The sequence below is a fragment of the Stegostoma tigrinum genome, chromosome 25, assembly GCF_030684315.1.
Source record: "Stegostoma tigrinum isolate sSteTig4 chromosome 25, sSteTig4.hap1, whole genome shotgun sequence".
Classification (NCBI taxonomy): Eukaryota; Metazoa; Chordata; class Chondrichthyes; order Orectolobiformes; family Stegostomatidae; genus Stegostoma; species Stegostoma tigrinum.
The window spans coordinates 24,844,182-24,866,904 of NC_081378.1; the positions used below are offsets into that span (position 1 = coordinate 24,844,182).

The following is a 22,723-nucleotide window of genomic DNA, read 5'->3' on the forward strand; positions in this document are numbered from 1 at the left end:
CAGGACTGGATAGGGTAGATGCAAGGAGGATGCTCCTGATGGTGGTGTGCCCAGAACCAGGGGTGATAATATGAGGATTCGGGGTAGATGATTTAGGACGGAGATGAGCCATTTCTTCACCCAAAGAGTGGTGAGCCTGTGGAATTCATTACTACAGGAAGTAGTTGATGTCAAAACACTGAATGCTTTCAAGACATAACCAGATATAGCACTTGGCACAAATAGAATCAAAGGTTATGGGGAGAAAGCAGGATTAGGCTGTTGAGTTGGATGATCAGCCATGACTGTGAAGAATGTTGGAACAGGCTGGAAAGGCCGAATGACCACCACCTGCTCCTATCATCTATGTTTCTGTGTCATTTACTGGGTATTGTGATGGCCTCACCCTCAAGGTTGAACACTGGATGTGGAACCCAATAACCTCTGTCCCATTTAAGGCTTCCTGTCATCAAATGAATATGTTGTCCAATTCTGGCAAAGAGAACATTAATGTCTGGTGAGATGTAGTAGCATGTATCATTTGTGAAATACTCCTAAAATCCATAACTGATCTCTGGAAAGAGCCAAAAATAAAGAATTTTAAGGCCAGAGTGTGGACAATTACTGGTAGGACATAGAGACCAGAGCTACATAGTACGTGCTCTTCAGTCATTAGGGCAGATGCCTGGAAAGTTGCAGCCACCTGCAGCACTGATCTTGATTCACTTCAGATACCATTGTATTTGGAAGTACATACTGTGTTTTGGGCATGTCATCGGTTCCCGTCTTACTTCTCTTCCCTCTGACACACAAGGTTATACTCACCCTAATAGAGGGTTTGACTTCTTTGCCCTGGGCATGAAATCTAACCGTTATGATCTCAATGCCAGCTGCAGCTTTCCATTTGGACTGGGGGTGCTGTCCTGTTGTGATTGGTAGCCCTGTACCCCTGCTCTATTGTCTTTTTGATGCAGGTGTGCAACAACTCTTTGATGCCCAATTGCTGAATGTACACTGTGCCTGCCACCTACTCTGTGTTAAGAGAACTTGCATATGAACATACAGGCGAGGAACAACAGTAGGCCATGGCGCCCTTCACATTTGCCCTCCTGTTCATTAAGACCATGGCTTATATGATTCTAATCTCAACTCCACATTTCTGCATACCCTCAATAATTTTTCCTCCCCTTTGTGATCAGGAATCTATATACCTATGCTTTAAAAGTATTTAAAGATTCTGCATCTTTTGAGGAAGAGAATTACAAAGGCCCTCAACCTTTTTTCTCTCTCTGCCTTAAATGGGTGACTTCTCATTTTTAATGCTGTGACTCTTCATTTTAGATTTGCCCATAAGAAGAAACATCCTTTCCGTATCCATCCAATTAAGACCCCTCAAGAATTTTTATGTTTCAATTAAGTCATCTCTGACTCACTCTTCTAAAATCCAGAGGTTACAGAAACATGCTAGTCTGACCAGCTTCTCAAAAGGCATTACTCTGGTAAAATACTTTCTTTAAACTGCTTCCAATGCATTAACATCCTACCATAAGTATGTTGACCAGCACTCTACGTTGTACGCCAGAGATGGCCTCACCAATGCCCAATAATAACTGAAGTTTAACCTCCCAGCTTTGCTTGCATTTCCCTCGCAATGAAACATGTCATAGTCATACATCAAAGAAACAGACCCTTCAGTCCAACCTGTATGCGCTTGACCAGACATCGCATTCTTACCCTGCCCATTTGCCAGCATTTGACCCATATCCCTGTAAACCCTTTCTATTAAGGTAGCCATCCAGATGCCTTTTAAATGTTGTAATTTTACCCACCTCCACCATTTCCTGTGGCATCTCATTCCATACACACCCCTTTTTTGATTACTTGCTAAGCCTGCAAGCTAAGCTTCTGCAATGCATGCTATAGGACACCCAGATCTTTGCAACCTCTGTGTGTCTGGGATCTGCAACCACTTAGGTAATGTGCTGCTTTTTTATTTTTGCTGCCAAAATAGACAGTTTTACACTTCGCCATTATACTCAATTTGCCAGATATTTGCCCACTCGTTTAACCTGTTGTAGATTCCCTTATATCATCACAGCTCGCCTTCCTATCTATCTTTGTGTCATCAATGAATTAACTACCATATTTTGGTCCAAATTATTTATAAAAATTATAAAAGAGCCCTGTCAACCTGAAGAACATCCAGCTATCCCAACTGTCAACTTCTTACTAGCCAACCAAACTTCCATCCACATTATATTTTACCCTCAAAAACATGAATTTTTATTACCCATGGCAGTGCTTGACACCTTATCAAATGCCTTCTGGAAGTACCTCCCTTAATGAATGCCAAGTACCCTTTGCACCACTGATCTCATTGTGGACTTGGGTTGATGTCTTTGGGCGCCCTTAATTTTTGTCTCCACCGTGTATTACCACCCAAACAGTTCAGAAACTAAAAACTTTGAGGAAAGTGAACATAGTATAGCCGAGCTTAGCAGATAATATGGAAGGCAAATGAAATGTTAGCCTTTATTTCAAAGGGAATGGAGCGTCAGATTAGAGTTTTGCCAAAACTGTATAAGGCAGTAGTGAGAACACAACTGGAATACTGTGAACAGTTTTGTGCCCCTCGTTAAAAGGAAGACATTCTAGCATTGGAGTCAGTTCAGAGAAGATTCACTAGCTGATGCCAGGTATGGAGGAACCCTCTTACGTAGAGAGGATGAGTAGATTGACCCTGTATACGTTTGAATATAGAAGAACAAAAGTGGCATTATTGAGGTGTGCAACACACCTAAGGGACATGTCCCAAAAATCCACAACAGCCTCCTGCAGAAGACACACACGGCATGACTGATGGAGTACCCATCATTGACGGGTACTTCATCAGAGCAAAGGTACTACGCCATGTTCGCTGCAGCCTTCAACATATTATTGCTATGCCTCCATTTCTTGCCTTCAAATAACTGCCAGACCTTAAACAGACCATTGTTCGCAGCAACCTCCTCAGCCTTAAAGACAACATTGACCACAACATCACATAGCCTCTGCAAGACATGCCAGATAATTGACAAGGATACTACCATCACACACAGGAACACCACCCACCACTTAGACGGCAGATACTCATGTCACTTGGCCAATGTTGTCTACCTCAAATGCTGAAGGGAAGGATGCCGTGAGACATGGTACAATGGCGGGACCGTGCAACTGCTATGACAATGGATGAAAGGACTCCATGCAAAAATTGCCAGACAGGAATGTTCCCTTCCAGTTGGGGAACACTTCAGTGGTCAATGACATTCAGCCACTGATCTTTGCCTTAGCATTCTCCGGGTTGGCCTGCAAGATCGCTAACAATGCAGAATCACTGATTGCCAAGTTCCATACTGATGAAGACGGCCTCATCCGTGATCTTGGGTTCATGCCATGCTAAATGTAACTTCACCACACTGTTCTGTATCTGTAAAATATTCCTTACAGTCCGTTTTTAACACCATCATCTTGATAACTTGTTATGATCTCTCTACCTTAATTTGTTTCTACAGTTTTGGATTATTTGTTACTTTGGTTAGACCCGCAGCATGCGACTCATTATCTATCATATTATTCCAGCCATTTGGTTTGTTTCTACCTCCGCCTTATTTTAATTTTTTTGTAATTATCTTTCTGCCTCAATTGGATTTATAGGCCATCCTTTTGCTTGCTATTCAGCTGTTGATACTTTACTGACACTGTCTGACACTTGATCACCTGCTGAGACTTCTTATTCCACCTGTCCACGCTCCACTCTCACCATTTATGATCCTTTGATCTCTCTGCTATCAATTCTATGTGCCTCTCTGCATTTCACCTGACAAAGGGGCAGTGCTTTGAAAGCTTGTGATTTCAAATAAGTCTGTTGGACTATAACTTGGTGTCATGTGACTTCTGACCTTGTCCACCCAAGTCTAACACCAGCACCTCCACACCTTAAGGGACTTGGCAGGATAGATGCAGAAAGTTTGTTTTCCCTTGTGGAGGGCATAATCTCAGAATAAGGGGACACACATTTTAGCCTGATAGGAGTAATTTCTTCTTAGAGTAGTGAATCTGTGGAATTTTTCATTACAGTGGTGTTGAGGCTGGGTCATTAAGTATATTCAAAGCTGAGGCAGATGTACCTTTTAAATCTGTATGGGAATTGAGGATTATAGGGAAAAGGCAGGAAAGTGGAGTTGAGGATTATCAGATCAGCTTCGATCTCAGTTGAATGGTGAAGAAGTCTCAATGGGTTGAATAGCATCCTTCTGCTCCTATGTTTTATGATCTGATAACCTTGAAATCTCTGGTCCCCTTTCAGTATTACAACTTTCCTTTCAACAAGCTGTTGGTGCCTTTTTTTAAGTTAGTTTAATAGAACTCAACTGGGGAGTGGATTCCCTGTTTTGTCCTCCATCTGTCCTAGTAATTATTATTGCCACCAGGGTCAGTGCCACGTAATTCTGCCTGATGCTGATTATTTTCAGCCTCCTGCTCTTGCTTCTGTTCTTTCCTTTTCGGGGGCCATGAAAATTCAGCCCCTCATTTCAAAGTCAATTAGAAAAGCTTTGTTTACGTGATAGTCCATGTTTAAATTGCCAACTCTGTGTGAATCAGCTGTTTACTATGTGGAAAGATGAAAGCAATTTGCTTTGTGTGCCCGTTCTAAGTATATAGCCGGCTTATTGGCTGCACAGCAAATAACAGGCAAAATAATTCTGTATCAACAGATAATGTTTGAGTGAACTTTCTGTGTGGCTCAGTGAATGATAGTAATGTTGATGCACTGCTTTTAATTGAAAAGAGGTTGATTGCTGGACCTTTAACTGTTTTATTAAAACTAAGTCCAGTTGTTTATAAAAGTGAAAGATGCAACATACATAATTGTGGAACTTTACAGGGTACGCATTTGACCCGTTGTGTATGTGCTGTCTGACAAGTAATCGTCCAGCTTAAGTCTAGTCTCAACTCTTGATCCATAGTCTTGTAGATTATAGCGCTTCAAGTGGGTATGCTCTTAGTGTATGAATGTTATGACTGATTATATTCTCTACCACCCTCTTATTAGAGAGTTTCAAATCCCTGTCATACTCGAGATGAAAATATTGCTGTCTAGATTCCCTTATAAACCTTGCACCTCTTTCCCTAAAACTATGATTTCAAGAATGAGAAATAGAACTTTCCTGTTTTTTCCTTTCTATATCCCACATTATTGTACACATTTCAGAATGCGGAGGATTTTGGGAGAATTTGACCCAGTCAGCACAACTGAGAAGGGGAGCATGCTCAACAGGAGGTAAAACATGCAACAGAGGCTAATAGTGAGAAGTGACTGAAGAGGATTGTGAGACTGTCAAATAATTGAGAGAAGAGTGGGAGATTGATAGGCAGGCTAAAAAGTAGTAATAGTAAATGACTCAGTTGTTGTCCTCCTACAGTTATACACACAGCATTACGAATCAGGGCAGGAGAGATACCATGATATAGAAAGTGGCTCTCCTAGGACGGGTCTGAGCTGACAGCCTTCATTATCAGAAGATCTTGAGACTATCACTGGATCATGATTGTGATCAGAATCTGGAAGATGATTGGTTGAACTGAGCTGCAGTTCGTGGATCTTTATGCTGCTTTCGGCCTAACATCAATTCAGTGACCATCCAATCAGAGCGATGGCTTCCTTATTAGTGCCAAAGACCTAGACCAGCAGGTCCATATAAATCAAGGTGACTGTGAAGAAGGTGGAGGAAGGATTGTCAGTAGACCAGATCTTCTCTCTGAGGAGAATCCACCTTGATCATTCCAACTAGCAGATATTTTCTGCCTGCAGGATTGCCCCTGTGGGGCTACTTCATGACCTTCAGGACCATGAAACAATGCGAGTATTTTCTGAAGGTATTTGAGGAGAAAGAAGTTGACGGTTCCCTCTCCATCCTCATTCTGTACAACCCCATGTCCTGGCAGCAGATGTTCTGACAGGAAGTTACGTACAACTTGAAGGAGGCAACGCTGATATAGTAGACCCCTTTTGGAATCTGGACCAGCAAATGGCAGGTCACGGTGACCCTAATGGTGGGTGCTAGTGGGGACATCCTCCACCCAACCTCCAGCTTTGCAATCAGAGGGAGCCAAAGCTACCTGAAATTTGTGGGACAGCCTAGAGTATGCTGAACCGGTGGGAGGTCAGGGCACATTACAATGGACTCAAAAGTGACCCTCTGCCATAACTGCAAATAGGAGGGTCACCTGTACTTGGTCTGCCCAAGACAGGGCGGTGGCGTGGGATGGATTGTTGCCATTTATGCTTATATGGCAGGAAGTGGCAATGCGAGCAATGGACCCCCAAAGTAAGGTACCATCCCCCAGCAAGAAAAGTGAAACAAGGGACAAGGTAGAAGGATAAAGCTGGAGAAGAGGAATAAGTACCAGCACGGAGGTACAACATCTGACCCAACCTCTTCCTGAATAGACAGTCAATGAAGGAGGTGGGTGAGTGGATAGCAATGAGAAACAACGGGAAAACAAAAACAGTCCCACTTGGAAAGAGGCAGACGGACACACCAACAGCTCTTCTGACAGTGAAGACATGCAGAGGGATGGCCACCAACAAAAAGAAAAGAGCCACAGCACGGGAAAGGAGGAGAGGAGCATCCTCTGCCCTAGAAACACTGGATATTGCAAGGGGCCTGGTGAAGCTCAGCTGTCAGGCACCAGGGCATAACCACCACACTGAGGCTCTGGGCAAGTGGGAACAGTGATGCTCTGAATCAGGAGCAGAGCATGACTGTCCACCTGTCAGACTCCGAACTGGACCTTCCTGGCTTTATCCTTTCTCCAGAACAGGGCATTTCTCCCCACACCACCCCCCCCCCCCCCCAAACCACCACACCCCCCCCCCCCCCACCTGTAATAAGACCATGGGTAAATGGGCATTAGGTGTACAGTTAATTCTATAAATCTCAAATTTGTTTTTAAAATTGCCAGTATTAATGTGCATAGCATTAAATCTGAATCTGCAGGAGTATGGGATTCTGTACCTCAGCAGCTACAGGAGATGGTTGAACTTAGGGGCCAATAACCTTCCAATTTGGTCACGGGCAAATGATTGCTGTTCTTCTGGCCTGGGCTTCTGCAGCGATTGAGGCAACTTCACCATCCCTAAAGTTAAGGTAGTGTTGGGTGGGTAGGTGCCTCCTCATTGCAGACGTTATGTACACCCTGGCAGTAAAGAATGAGCAGCTGCCTGTTCTGCAGCAGCCCTTCCTCAGTACGCAAATAACAAGTGTCACTACATAATGAGGTTCTACCTGTTCCCAGTATTGTGAAGGATGTGACTGGCCTTATTGTTGTGGAACGCTGAAAGCAGTTGAACTATTTGGTGCCATCTGTCCTTTGTTGAGAAATTTGCAAAGAAAAACACCTTCAACCCTAAGTGCGTCAAGAAGTGATCAGCAAGTAGCATCCTTAAAAACCTACGGGAAAAGGAGTGGATGGTTCCTGTTGGGTTGTTCCCTGAATAGACTGTCAAAGTCATTTGGTAGAGTACCTCGTAACCAGAACTTTCCTACACGCATCAAGACCATAAGACATAGGAGTGGAAGTAAGGCCATTCGGCCCATCAAGTCCACTTCGCCATTTAAATCACGGCTGGGCATTTCAACTCCACTTCCCTGCACTCTCCCTGTAGCCCTTGATTCCTTCTGAGATCAAGAATTTGTCGATCTTTCCCTTGAAGGCATCCAACGTCCCGGCCTCCACTGCACTCAGTGGAAATGAATTCCATAAGCCCACCACTCTCTGGCTGAAGAAATGTCATCTCATTTCAGTTTTAAATTTACCACCTCTAATTTTAAGGCTGTGCCCATGGGTCCTAGTCTCCCCGCCTAACGGAAACGACTTCCTAGCGTCCACCCCTTCTAAACCATACGTTATCTTGTAAGTTTCTATTAGATCTCCCCTCAACCTTCTAAACTGTAATGAGTACAATCCCAGGATCCTTAGCTGTTCATCATACGTTAAACCTGACATTCCAGGGATCATCCGTGTGAATCTCTGCTGGATGTGCTCCAGGGCTAGTATGTCCTTCCTGAGGTGCGGGGCCCAAAATTGGAGGGGCCTAACTAGAGCTTTATAAAGCCTCAGAAGCACACCACTGCTTTTATATTCCAACCCTCTTGAGATAAACGACAACATTACATTCGCTTTCTTTATTACGGACTCTACCTGCAAGTAAACCTTTAGAGAATCCTGGACCAACACTCCCAGATCCCTTTGTACTTCTGCTTTGTGAATTTCTCACCATTTAGAAAATGGTCTATGCCTGTATTCTTTTGTCCAAAGTGCAAAAGTTCTTGATCTCAGAAGGATGATCAAGATATTGCCCTTCCAGCAGCTAAGGTGCAAATCTGGGTACCACGCAATCAACTCAGGCAGTGAATTCAGGGACATAAATGCATGGCTTGCAGGATGGCGTAGAGGAGGAGATTTAGATTTTTGGGACATTGGAATCACTTTTGGGAAAAGGAGAAAGCTATTCAGAAGAGAGAGGCTTCATGTGAGCAGGAAAAGAACTAATCTATGAAAGTGCATAACCTTCCATTGTTCACATTATATTCCATCTGGCAAATTTTTGCTCACTCACTTAACCTGTTTATATCCCCCAGTAGACGTTTATGTCATTCCCAGCTTCTTGCCTTCACACTTATTTTACAATCAAACTTGACTGTAGTACATACACTTTCCTTGTCCAAGTCATTAACGTATGTTGTAAGTGATTGTGATCCCAGCATTGACCCCTGTGGTTCTCTCATAGTAACAGGTTGCCGTCCTAAAAATGCCCCCGTTATTCAAATTCTCTGTCATCTATTACTTAGCCAAACTCCCCTTGCTGAAATTTCATTTCCAGCATCATTGGTTCTTGTCTTAAGTAGAATCTAACATCTGTCATTAGGAAAGTTCAGGAAACTGGCCTATTTTTGACTCCTAACTTTTCTGAATGATGATATTGGCATTTTTACAATCTTCCAGCTATGGATCTCAGAAGATTATTACTTGGGTTCATTTTCTCTGTGACTACTTCCTTTTCATATCTTAGGAATGGGACCATCAGATCCAGGAAACGTATTACCTTCAGAAATGATGGGGACTGCAGATGCTGGAGAATCCAAGATAACAAAGTGTGGAGCTGGATGAACACAGCAGGCCAAGCAGCATCTCAGGAACACAAAAGCTGACGTTTCAGGCCTAGACCATTCATCGGAGAGGGAGATGGGGACAGGGTTCTGAAATAAATAGGGAGAGAGGGGGAGGCCTCTTCCAGGGATGCCCAACCTGAAGAAGTTACCCTCCTCCCTCCGGACTAACCTCAGGGAATCTCTCTCCCACTGCCTCAATCCATCTTCGGTCCGCCTCCCCTTCTCTCCCCATTTATTCCAGTTCCCTCTCCCCATCCCCCTCTCTGATGAAGGGTCTAGGCCTGAAACGCCAGCTTTAGTGTTCCTGAGATGCTGCTTGGCCTGCTGTGTTCATCCAGCTCCACACTTTGTATTAGCTTTTAATCTCAGTAGTTTGTCTAGTACTTTGCCTCCATTGATGTTTACTTCTTTCTTCCCTTTGACTCTTGATTATTTAGTATCTTTTTAAAGTTGTATTAGTGTTTTCTACAGTGAAGACTGATGTAAATTTTTTTTTCAGCTTCTCTGCTCTTTGCTGATTTCCCCATTATTATCTCACATTGACCCGTCTTGTTCCAAGTGCATGTACTTGAGGAACCTTTCCTTTCAATTTGATGCTACCCTTAACTTGCTTGGTTAACTGTGGTCAGTTAACTAGAATTATCTCTTCCTAGAATACTGCTTGCTCACTAGACTGTACCTTTATTGCAAGTAATTAATTGTTAAATGCCTGCCATTGTACCGCAACTGTCTTTTCTGCTAGAGAGAGATAATGGGAACTGCAGATGCTGGAGAATTCGAGATAACAAAGTGTGAAGCTGGATGAACACAGCAGGCCAAGCAGCATCTCAGGAGCACAAAAGCTGACGTTTTGGGCCTAGACCCTTCATCAGAAAAGGGGGAGGGGAAAAGGGTTCTGAAATAAATAGGGAGAGGGGGGAGGCGGACTGAAGATGGGTAGAGGAGAGGAGAGTATAGGTGGGGAGGTAGGGAGGGGATAGGTCAGTCCGGGGAGGACAGACAGGTCAAGGGGGTGGGATGAGGTTAGAAGGTAGGACATGGAGGTGCGGCTTGAGGTGGGAGGAGGGGATAGGTGAGAGGAAGAACAGGTTAGGGAGGCGGGGACGAGCTGGGCTGGTTTTGGGATGCAGTGGGGGGAGGGGAGATTTTGAAGCTTTCTCACTGTACCTGTTGTGGCCCCCTCTACATTGGGGAAACCAGGCAGAGGCTTGGGGACTGCTTTGCGAACACCTTCGCTCGGTTCACAATAAACAACTGCAGCTCCCAGTTGCAAATCATTTCAACTCCTCCTCCCATTCCTTGGATGACATGTCCATCCTGAGCTTCCTGCAGTGCCACAACGATGCCACCCGAAGGTTACAGAAACAGCAACTCATGTTCTGCTTGGGACCCCTGATGCCCAATCGTATCAATGTTGATTTCACAAGCTTCCAAATCTCCCCTCCCCCCACTGCATCCCAAAACCAGCCCAGCTCACCCCCGCTTCCCTTATCTGTTCATCCTCTTACCTATCCCCTCCTCCCACTTCAAGCTGCACCTCCATTTCCCACCTTCTAACCTCATCTCCCTGCCCCCCCTTGACCTGTCCATCCTTCCCAGACTGACCTACCTCCCTACCTCCCCACCTGCACATGCCTCTACAGGCTCCATTCCCCCCCACTTTAACTTGTCTGTCTCCTCTCCGCCTACCTTCTCCTCCACCCATCTTTGATCCGCCTCCCCCTCTCTCCCTATTTATTTCAGAACCCTCTTCTGTCCCCCTTTTGTGATGAAGTGTTGTAGGCCCAAAATGTCAGCTTTTGTGCTCCTAAGATGCTGCTTGGCCTGCTCTGTTCATTCAGCTCCACACTTTGTTATCTCTGTCTTTTCTGCTAAACTGTTTTACCAGCCCATTTAAGCCAATTCTGCCTTCATCTGTGTGTAATTACCTTCATTTAAGTTCAGTACAGTTGTGTCTGACCCAACTTTCTCTCTCACTCAGACTGAATGCAAAATTTTGCCACGTTATATTCCATGTTTCCTTGGAAATTTTTTACTGTTGGGCCGTTGATTAAATCTTCTCATTATGCATTTGCCAGATTAAAATAACTTGATCCCTGGTTGAATCCAAACTGTTCTAGAAAAATATACCAACCACTACGAATTCTTTTAATTTGATTTTCCCAATCTCCATGAAGATTACTGTGAACCATGCTTAATGTATTGCAATTTTTACATGCCATCATTATCTCACAGAATCATAAAACCCTTGCAGTGCAGAAAAAGGCCATTCAGCCCATTGAGTCCACTTTGGCACCAACCCTCTGAAGAGCATGCCACACGACTTATTTCTGTAACCCTGCATTTCTCATGGCCAATCTAGCCAACCTGCACACCTATAAGGCCATCCTGTAGCTCCTGACACCCCAGCGAAAATAGCCCTAGTCTATTCAGCCTCTCGCTACAGCTCAAACCCTCCAACCCTGGCAACATCAGTGTAACTCTTTTCTGAACCTTTTCAAGTTTCACAATATCCTTTCTATAGCAGGGAGACCAGAATCGAATGTTGTACTCCAAAAGTGGCCTAACCAATGTCCTGTACAGCCATTATATTTGCCTTTTCATCATATTTTGCTTTTGATCCTTTTTATGCTTTTACACACTCGTCTCAAACCAGTGTCCTCAACTTAAATACGGGTAGTTGCAGAAGTATGAAACAAAGAATTGTGTAAAGCAGGCTGGGAAAATTGACTGTGGGAAAGGTCAGTGGGTGAGCAGGGACAGTCATTTAAACAGATGTTTTGTAATACTATGTGGCGAGAGAGGTTGATGGCAGTCATCCTGAGTGATGGCGAGAGCAGGAACATGCAGTCAGAGGCAGCCAGCTTTTAAAACAATGATAGCTGTCAGCCCAGGTTGGCGGCAGGGGCGAGGTCGAGCCCTTGTGAGGAGTGTGAAGCCAGCACGGCTAGGTGTTTATGGACTGTGGTGTTGGACTGTTAACCGTGTCTCTGTTTTTCTGCTTTTAAGTAGAAAGACTGTAATATTCAAGTTTTTAAACTTTGTTTTCTTTTTTTACTTTGTACCAAGATTCTGTACCTAGGCACCTTCGTACTCAAGATGGCGCCATAAGTGGTGACTTATAAACTTTTTAAATGTACTCATGGATATAAACTTGCAGAGGTGAAAAAGGGGAATGAGTTTTTTTTTGGGTTTTCAGAAGGCATTTGATGATGTGCCACATAAAAGATTATTATACAAGATAAGAGAGAGTTTGGAATAATTTTTTTAGGTTTGAAAGATGTAACTAATCATGTACCACAAGGATCAGTCCTTGGCCCTCAATTACTTTTATATTAACAACTCGTAGGAGGGCGAAGAGTACAATTTATCCAAATTTGCAGATATTATAAAATTAGATGGGGGGACATTTTGTAATGAGGGCACAAGAAATTGCAAGCGGCTGCAGATGCATTGAGCGAGTGAGCAAAAACTTGGTGGATGGAGTTTAAGAAAGGGTGAGGTCATGCATTTTGGTAGGAAGAATCAACAGGCAGACCATTATTTAGAGGGAGACAACAAAAAAGTGTAGCGCGGAATGCTGTGTTTGTTCTTGTGCGTGAAACTCAAAGGGTAGCATGTAGGCACAGCAAATAATTAAGAACGTAATTGACATTTTGACCTTTATTATTAGTGGGTTGGAGTTTAAAAACAGGGAATCCTTGTTACAACTGTACAGGGTATTGGTCAGGCTACATTTGAAGTATGGTTTACAGTTTTGGTTCTTGTTTTTAAAAAAGCATATTCCAGTATTGGAGGGTGTTCAAAAGATATTCATTCTGCTGTTTTCTGGGGTAACAAGTCAGGCTTAGATTAATTCATCATCGATGTATTGCTTCCCTCTAAGATTGAACAATCCTCATCACATAGCCTGGAAGGCAATTTTGGATCAAGCCTATATGTAATTCGGTGTAGACCATACCACTCACCAGCACTCTTCATTTGCACCCCCAACGTACAGCTTTCAATTTGGCTGATCCGCCATTATCTTTGTTAATATTTCATCAACTACTGCAGGATTTCTTTCATATAAACCATTGCTGAATGAACTTCCTGCAGCAGTGTTCATGCTTCTATGTTAGTGCTCCTACACATGTCCCTGCGAATTCTTTCCCTCTTACCTGTTAGAAATTTTGTTGGCACTCCAAGATCTATGCCAACAAATTTCTTTCCTTTACCTAATTCAGGATATTATTAAATTTGAGAGGGTTCAGAAAAGATTTACCAGAATGTTGCCTGGACTGGAGGGTTTGAGTAATAAAGATAGGGTGGACATTTTTTTACTGGACCGTAGGAAACTGAGGGCTGATCCTAGAAGTTTATTGAGTCATAGATAGGTGAGTAACAAAAGTCTTCTTCCTCGGGTGGGTGCGTTCAAAAGCTAGGGGGCTTATTTTTAAAGGGAGAGGAGAAAGATTTAAAAGGGACCTGAGAAGCAACATTTTCACAGAGGATGGTTTGTGTGTGGAAATGGTAGGTGCACGTACAGTTACAACATTTAAGTGACATTTGGATAGTTTCATGAATAGGAAAAGTTTAGGGGGATATGGGCCAAATGCAGGCTAATGGGACTAGTATTGTTTTGTAAACTTGGTTGGCGTGGATGAGTGGGCTGAAGGGTCTATTTCAATGCTGTATGACTCTATAATTCACAGTTATCTGTATGTTCTTGTTATTTGTTACCATAGATAAGCTGAACCTTGTAGCCATATCTACAAAATGTATCAAGTAAACGTTTCACTCCTTGTCCCTTACTTTCAGGTTCATTGTCAAGTTGTTTTAAATTAAATCACTGTGGCTAGAAAAATACTTAAGAAGTTAATCATCAAATACTTCAGAGACACGGGGGGGGGGGGGGGGGGGGGGGAGAAGAATGATTAGAATCCCTTCGAAGTGGAAACACCAAGTCCCAGGTTAATGGGACACTTGCAATTGGCGAGGTTGTGTTTTCTGATTATTGCATGCATGTCTCTGGTCCAGAGGTGATTTATTCAACAAAGGGTTCAGGTTCCTAATTCAAAGCTCTAGAATCTCAGCAGTTTAATTTTGTAATAAACAGTGGGCAAATTTTCTTTTCAAATTCCAGATGATTCTCTTCTTGAAAGCGAGGCCCTTGTTCTGAATGTCATTAATAATAATTGATAACACTTGAACTTCTCAGCAAGAAACACTTGGTTTCCATCGTAGAATATAATAACATCTTGTTTCAGTGAATTGTAGATTTATGGCGTTACTAAAGATGCATGCTTTGTCACTCTCCTTGTTGTTATGAGCTTATATATTATTACTGCTAGGTCAGATTGCACATTGAAATTTTGCTTGATATTTGGTTGAGTTTTAACTAAGTGGTTTCTTAAAAACATAAGCATGCAAAGTTATAGATTTGATTTTAACACTAACAGGATTATTAAGCTAAATAAATGATGAGTAAACCAAACTATTCACGTACAAAGACTTCTGTTTAAACACGTGGATTAATATTCTGATTTTAATAGCAAAAAAACTCTTTTACGGATCCCAAGTACACTCTTGTGCAGTAACCTAAGCAACCCTTAGTACAATACATATAGCAGAGAGAAAAAGAATCCTTTTCTGTTGCACCTCAATTAGGTTTAGTTCAACTGGGCTTCAACTCGCAGGCTGGAAAATCTGATGACTTTTTTCCTGGAGCTTTCATACAACTGAATTTAAACATTCTCAACTTCAAAATTCCCTTCAGGGTTTTGTTTAAAAACGTCTAGTTTGGTACTGTTACTAAACTCCTTACTCTAAGGTAATCTCTTTTACTTCTATCTCGTCTCTTTCTCAGGAGCACTGCTTTATATATCCATCTTTATTCAAGGGCTCTATAGAAATGGCAACTTAGAAAACTTTTATTTCCAAGCTATGAGTATATTCCAAGTTGAAAAGAAATTCCAACTCCAGAAATTTTATTCAGAACTCTGGTACACAACTATTTGCCTGGATCCCCTATAATCTCTCCAGACATACACAAAAACTCCTTAGCTCTGAAAGATAGTTCTCTATCAAGTTGTTTTAAATTAAATCACCATGGCTTCACACACGGGGGAGAAAAATGATTACAATCCCTACAATGTGGAAACAGGCCATTCAGCCCATCAAGTCCACACCAACCTCCGAAGAGCATCCTGCCCCTTTCCTAGCCCTGTAAACCTGCATTTCCCATGGCTAACACACCTAGCCTGCACATTCTTTGATGCTATGGGCAATTTAGCGTGGCCAGTCTACCTCACCCTGAACATCTTTAGTCAGTGGGAGGAAACTGGAGCACCCGGAGGAAACCTACGCGGATACTGGGAGAATGTGCAAACACTACACAGACAGTCGCCTGAGGCTAGAATTGCATCCGTGTCCCTGGCACTGTGAGGCAGCAGTGCTAACCATTGAGTCACCATGCCGAGTCACTAATTCCAAATGCAAATTTAAAAATTGAATAATATTTAAACATATACCAATCACATCACATTGTTCAGTCTCATCTTTGCTTTTATCATAGGGTCATAGCAATATATAGCACAGAAACAGACCCTTTGGTCCATGTCATCCATGCTGACCAGATATCCTGTATAAATCTAGTCCCATTTTCCAGCATTTGGCCCACATCCCTCTAAACCTGAACTATTTATATACCAATCCAGACGGCTTTTAAATGTTATAATTGCACTAGCTTCCACCACTTCATCTGGCAGCTTGTTCCATACACTTACCATCCTCAGTGTGAAAAAGTTGCCTGTTGGGTACCTTTTAAAACTTTCCTCTCTCATCTTTAAAACTATGCCCTCTAGTTTTCAACTCCCCCATCCTGGGGAAAAAGACCTTATCTATTTACCCTATCCATGCTGCTCGTGATTTTAGAAACCTCTGTATAAGGTCGTCCCACAGCTTCTGACACTCCAGGGAAAATAGCCCAAGTCTATTCAGCCTCTCCTTCGGCTCAAACCCTCCCACTCTGGCAACATCCTTGTAAATATTTTCTGAACCCTTTTCAAGTTTCACAATATCCTTCCTATAGTAGGGACACCAGTATTCAAGTATGCAGTATTGCAGTATTCCAAAAGTGGCCTAACCAATGTCCTGTACAGCCACAGCATGACCTCCCAACTCCTATACTCAGTGCATTGACCAATAAAGGTAAGCATACCAAATGCCACCTTCACTATCCTGTCTGCCCAGGACTTCACTTTCAAAGAACTATGAACCTGCGACTCCGAGGTCTTTGTTTGGCAACACTCCCCAAGACCTTAGCATAAGCCCGGCCCTGATTTGCTTTCCCAAAATGCAGCACCTCATATTTATCTAAATTAAACTCCATCTGCCATACCTCAGCCCATTGGCCCATCTGATTAAGATGCCATTGTACTCTGTGGTAACCTTCACTGTCCACTATATCTCCAATTTTGGTGTTATTTGCAAACTTACTTACCATACCTATATGTTCAAGTTCAAGTCCAAATCGTATATATAAATGACGAAAAGCAGTGGACCCAGCTTGAATCTGTGGCACACTGTTGGTGACAGACCTCCAGTCTGATAAACAATCCGCTACCACCACCCTTTGTCTTCTACCTTCAAGCCAATCCTGTATCCAAATGGCTTGTTCGCCCTATATTCCCTCCCTAATGGCATTGTGGGTGAACCCACAGCAGGTGGGCTGCAGCAATTCAAGAAGGCAGCTCACCTTTTCAAGGGCAACTAGGGGTAGGCAAGAAATGATAGCCAGCCAGCGACGCCCACATCCCACAAATGAATAGGAAACAAAAAATTCTATGTGATCTAAACCTGCTATCCAGTCTACCATGAGGAACTTTGTCCATACAGATCACGTCCACTGCTCTGCCCACATCAGATGTCTTTGTTACTTCAAAAAAACACAATCAAATCAGTGAGACGCGAGTTCCCATGCACAAAGTCATGTTGATTACCCTTAATTAGTCCTTGCTTTTCCAAATACATGTGAATCTTGTCCCTCAAGTTTCCCTCCAACAGCTCACCCACGACCGATGCCAGGCTCACAGGTCTACGTTTCTCTGGCTTTTCCCTATCACCTTTTTTAAATAGTGGCACCACGTTAGCCAACTTTCAGTCTTCTGACACCTCCCCTGCAGCAATTGATGATACAAATATTTCAGCAAGGGGCCCAGCAGTCATTTTCCTAGCTTCCCACAGAGTTCTAAGGTACACCTGATCGGGACCCAGGGATTTATCAATTTTCATGCGTTTTAAGACATCCAGCATCACCACCTCTGTAATATGGACATTTTTCAAGATGTTGCTATTTATTTCTCCATGTTCTCTATCTTCCATGTCATTCTGCACAGTAAATACTGATGCCAAATTCTCATTTAGTAACGCCCCCATCTTCTGCAGTTCCACACATCAGCTTTGCTGATCTTTAAGGGGCCATATTCTCTCCTTAGTTACCCTTTTGTCCTTAATGTATTTGTAGAAGCCCTTTGTTTTCTCCTTAACCCTATTTGCCAAAGCTATCTCATGACCCCCTTTTGCCCTCCTAATTTCCCTCTTAAGCACACTCCTACCACCTCTATACTCTTAAAGGAATTCATTTGATCTCTGCTGTCAATGCCTGAGATAATGCTTCCATCTTATTGACCAAAACCTCAGTTTCTGTAGTCACCCAGCATTCCGTACACCTGCCAGCCTTGGCCTTCACCCTAACAGGAACAGACTGTCTCTGGATTATCATTATTTCACTTTTGAAGGCTTCCCATTTTCCAGCCTGCCTTTATCTCCTAACATCAGCCCCCAACAACTTTTGAAAGTTCTTGCCAAAGTTTACCTTCTCCAAATTTGAACCTTAACTTTTAGATCTGGTCAATCCTTTTCGTCACAATTTTAAAGCTAATAGAATTATAGTCACTGGTCCCAAAGTGCTCCCCTACTGACACCTCAGTCACCTGCCCTGCCTTATTTCCCAAGGGTAGGTCAAGTTTCCATATTCCATCCACACATTGAATCAGAAAATTTTCTTGTATACTCTTAACAAATTCCTCTCCATCCAAGCCCTTGGATTGGGACTGCTGTAGTGTTTATGTTTGGTAAATTAAAATCCCCTACCATAACTGCTTTATAATTTGTATAAATAACGGAGATCTCCTCACAAGTTTGTTTCTCATTCCCCCCGACCCACTGCTTGGGGGTGGGGTCTACAGTACAGTCCCAATAAAGTGCCACATCTCTGTAATTGCTATGATATCTCGTTCCCAACCATGTCCTAAGTCCATCTGTCTTACCTGTTAGGCCTCTTGCATTGAAATAAATGCAGTTTAACTGATCAGTCCTACCTTGTTCTCTGCTTTGTTCCTGCCTGTCTGGACAGTTTAACTTGCTCCTTTTCCCAACTGTAGCAGTCTCAGCCTGATCACATGCACACGTATGTGCATGCTTACAAATCCTCCTGAGCAGCTTTAGCACACCTCCTCACCAGTACATAAGTCTCCTTCCACTTCAGGTGAAATCCGTCCTTTGTATACAGATCACTTTTACCCCGCAAGAGATTCCAATGATCCCAAACTGTGAATCCGTCTCCCCTGCAACAGCTTCTCAGCCATGCATTCATTTGCTCTAACTCCCTATTCCTACCCTCACTAGCTCGTGGCACCAGGAGTATTCCATATATCACTACCCTTGAGGACCACCTTTTTAAATTCCTGCCTAACTTCCTGCATTCTCTCCTCAGAAGCTCGTCCTTTTCCTACAGTGTTAGCTCCAATGTTGTCAATGACCTCCTGCTGGCCCCTCTCCCCTTTGGGAATAATCTGCACCCTGTCTGAGATATCTTTGATCCTCGCACCCGGGAGGCAGCAACCATTCTGATGTGTCTCTGTCAGCTGCAGAAATGCCTGTCTGTGCCTCTGTCTAGAGACACCCAATCGTAATCGACCGCTTTTTGAATCGGATGTACCCCTCACTACATTAGACCTAGTCTTGGTATCAGAAACTTGCCTGTCAGTACGTCATTACTCTGAGAGTCCATCACCCCTTACATTTTCCGAAACAGCATACTTGTTTGAGATGGGGATAGCCACAGGAGACTCCTGCACTGTCTGCCTCCCTCTCCTACCTTTCGTGTGTGAAACTCATCAACCTGACTGTATCATTAGTTTGTCTCCCTTCGCAGTTGCCATCCATTACTCCCTGTTGTCCCTGTGAATTCTTCAATGCCTCTATTTGCTGCATCAACCGATCCATGCAATCCAATGGGATTCACAACAGGCATACTTTCTGCTGACATAATCATCAGTGATGTGGAAATTCTCCCTAATCTCCCACATCCAACAGGGAGAACACGTCACCATACTAAAGGCTATCTTTGCATCTTAACAATCTATGGACCTAGAAAATAGCACAGTTTTACTGGTCAAAAAAAGCTTGTCCAGGCTAACTTAGTAACTGTGTTTCTATATTTTTAAAGTTTAATCAAGAGACAGGTCTCAATTAAAACACATAATGCCATCAAAGACTTTCTTGGTAGAAATGGTATGTCAGTCATGGCCACTTTGGTCCTCCAGAAATAATGTATTTCTGCTGTTTCAAATAGAAGAACTGATCTTTTTAATGGTGAGAATCTCAATTTTTTTTCTCTTACCCTTAGTCTGTTTTTAAGATGCAGTTTCATCTGCGCCTGGCGACGTAACCACTTTCAATATGTGAAACTCCTTAATATTGTCATCTTTGCTATGCTAATTTCATTTAATATTTCACACGTCTCCCTGGTTAAAGTTCTCTGTTCTCTTTTGTGCGAAGTATTCATTCAGAAACACATGAGAATCCTCTTTCCCTAGCTTAGCCTTATGGTTCTTCATTGGTCCTGTTCCAGTTAACCTTTTTGTTTATATATACGCACAAAGGCTTTGATCTTTTTCCTTGAACTTAATTGCAAATGTCTATCATTTTGTCTCTTTGCTTTCCTAATTTCCTCTTTAATTTTATCTTTAGATTTCCAAATTCATCAAAATTTTCTTCATTATTGAATCAACGGTATTTGTCGCCAGCTGCCCTTTCTTTATTCTTTAAGCTGCTTTACACCCATGGCTCTGGATTTGCTGATCCTGTCTTTTCTCTCTATCTCTCTCTGAGCCATCATTATCTTTTCCTTAAATGCCTATTACTTACCTGGAATGTTTTATTGCATTAAAGGTGCTATGTAAATAAATGGTACTTCTGAAACTTTCCTCACTTAAATTTAACACCTAGGCAGGGCAGAAATGCTATGAGGTGTGCTATATGAACATTCATTGTATATCTGCAAGATATTAATAAATCTAATTGATTTTGTTAGCTGGGGTGCAGTATCTTTATTTGATTAGTTTGTGGAGATAATTGTTGAAAAGATGAGCAAACCCTTAGGGAGTATAGTTTACTAATTTGATGTCGATTACAGTTTTGAAAAATATTTTTAGATTTGAAAGTTCACAAAAGCTGCAACGTTCTTAATTTTTAGCAAATTGAATGATTACCTTACTTTAAAATTGATGGTTGGAAGGGATTGCTAGGATTCTCCAAGTGTAATGTGGACATACCAATCTTGGTAGCTGTACTTTTTTCTAATTTGTTTTATATTTATTGACTTGGCAAATTACTGTATGCTTACAAACATTGCATAGATAACAATTTTGTCAGCACCCTTTTTTAAATATGTATTACTTTCTATGATTTCCCTGATGGTAAATTTGAAACACACTAACTTGAGTCAAGGGCATGCCCTACATAGCGTGAAGGGAATGTCACGAATTGTCAACCAAAGTGCTATTCTACCCAAGATTGTGTAATAATGAGATTTCTGAATCAATTCAAAAAGGCAACAGATGGGTGGAATGTCTATATTGTATAGAAATATGTAGACAGTATAGTTCTAGCATAGCAACTTTCAGTTGTTATGGTAACAAGTCACTACAAGATGTTTTACTAAATTAGTAATGAGGTTGGGTGTAACGTAAGCATAGAACCAACAGACTTCCTTTTATCATTACTGAAGTAACTTGCAAGCAGCACTGATCTCTTCTTCTCTCTCCTTTTAGCCTAACATGCCCATTGTATGATTGAGAGGAATAAATGGCGTCCAAAGTGACAGATGCTATAGTGTGGTATCAAAAAAAGGTAGGTCTTTCAATTTTTGACTTGAAATTCCTAATCTTCATTGATAGCATTATTTATACGGACATCTGAGAGGAGATGATACAAAGGTTCAACTCTTTTCTAGGACATAGTAAGAACTGCAGATGCTGGAGTCTGAGATAATAATGTGGAGCTGGAGGAACACATCAGGCCAGGCAGCGTCAGAAGAACAGAAAAGTTGACGTTTCGGTTGGGGACCCAATTCTGAAGAAGGGTCCCAATCCGAAATGTCAGCTTTCCTGTTCTTCTGATTCTGCCTGACTTGCTGTGTTCCTTCAGCTCCTCACTTTGTTATCTTCAACTCTTTTCTACAATTTTCAAGTATTTGTCATACAGTATCTCTGATTTTAACTGAAATTAGCTTTTCAATTATAATAGGCCATTCAGCCTTTTGTGATTATTCTTTCATGAATTGGATCTTGGCCAATCTGTACCTCATTTTGATTTCATTAAGGATGTATGGAAGTAAAACTGGTATTATAGATCTGGGGTGTTCAGATATAACCTTTTGCCTTTCAGATTTATTTTTCAGCTGCTCATTTTTTTTCCAATCAATTTTGTCTCCTGATGGATAACCTGCAAAACTTTTGATAAACTGAGCCTTGTGTTGTCTGGTTAAAGCAATAATCAAGCAATGAACTGGAGTATTAAGTATTAAACTGAACAGTGTTTCTGTTGTGACAGTCTTCAGTGATAGTAGCAGTGGTATAGCTTGAATTAAGATTATGAACTGAAATTCTCACTATTTCCTGAAACTAAATGCCATTTTTTTCATGCAAGCAGTACAGGTTTAAACACAGTGATTAGGATCTACATCTACATAGAGCAGGTTTACTTAGTAATGTTGAATTACTTGAATGCATATATTGGAGAGGCATTTTTCAGTTTAGGCCGAGTAATTTTTGTCAACTTGACATTTCTTTGTTGCACTCAAATATTTGGCATCCATCTGGTAAAAATAAATAATTAAACATCCTATCACTGTAACTAAGCAATTTAACATGTTTGGAGGCAACCTGTTTTCAGAGTGATTATTTTAGACATTTTTTATAATTAAATAAAACCATTTGTGCAATCAGGCAATCCTGGTAGTACTTATAATAATTACTTCAGAAGCATGTTACCCTGTTGCAGGACTGTGCCAAAAAGAACACTGTTTATCTTCTCTCAAAACACCTGACGTGTATGAATTAGTTACTGAAACAAAGTAATGCATAGAATTATGTTGATAATGTATAATTCCTGAATCACAAGTCGCTGTGTACAGCTTTATCTACACAATTTATTTTTTGATTTGTTATTCTACTGTATATGTCAGCAGTTTATCCAGCTGC

At 42.0% G+C, this 22,723-nt stretch overlaps 1 protein-coding gene across 2 annotated transcripts in view; it reads left to right on the forward strand.

Annotated features, from left to right (window-relative positions):
• LOC125463267 (protein PHTF2-like) overlaps positions 1–22,723 on the forward strand; it is a 113,943-nt gene that overhangs the window by 13,699 nt on the left and 77,521 nt on the right. For both annotated transcript variants that reach the window (XM_048554325.2, XM_059654584.1), the window contains exon 2: positions 21,293–21,371. In XM_048554325.2, the coding sequence (XP_048410282.1) occupies positions 21,327–21,371 (45 nt within the window). In that variant the 5' untranslated portion in view covers positions 21,293–21,326. The remainder of the gene's footprint in view (positions 1–21,292; positions 21,372–22,723) is intronic.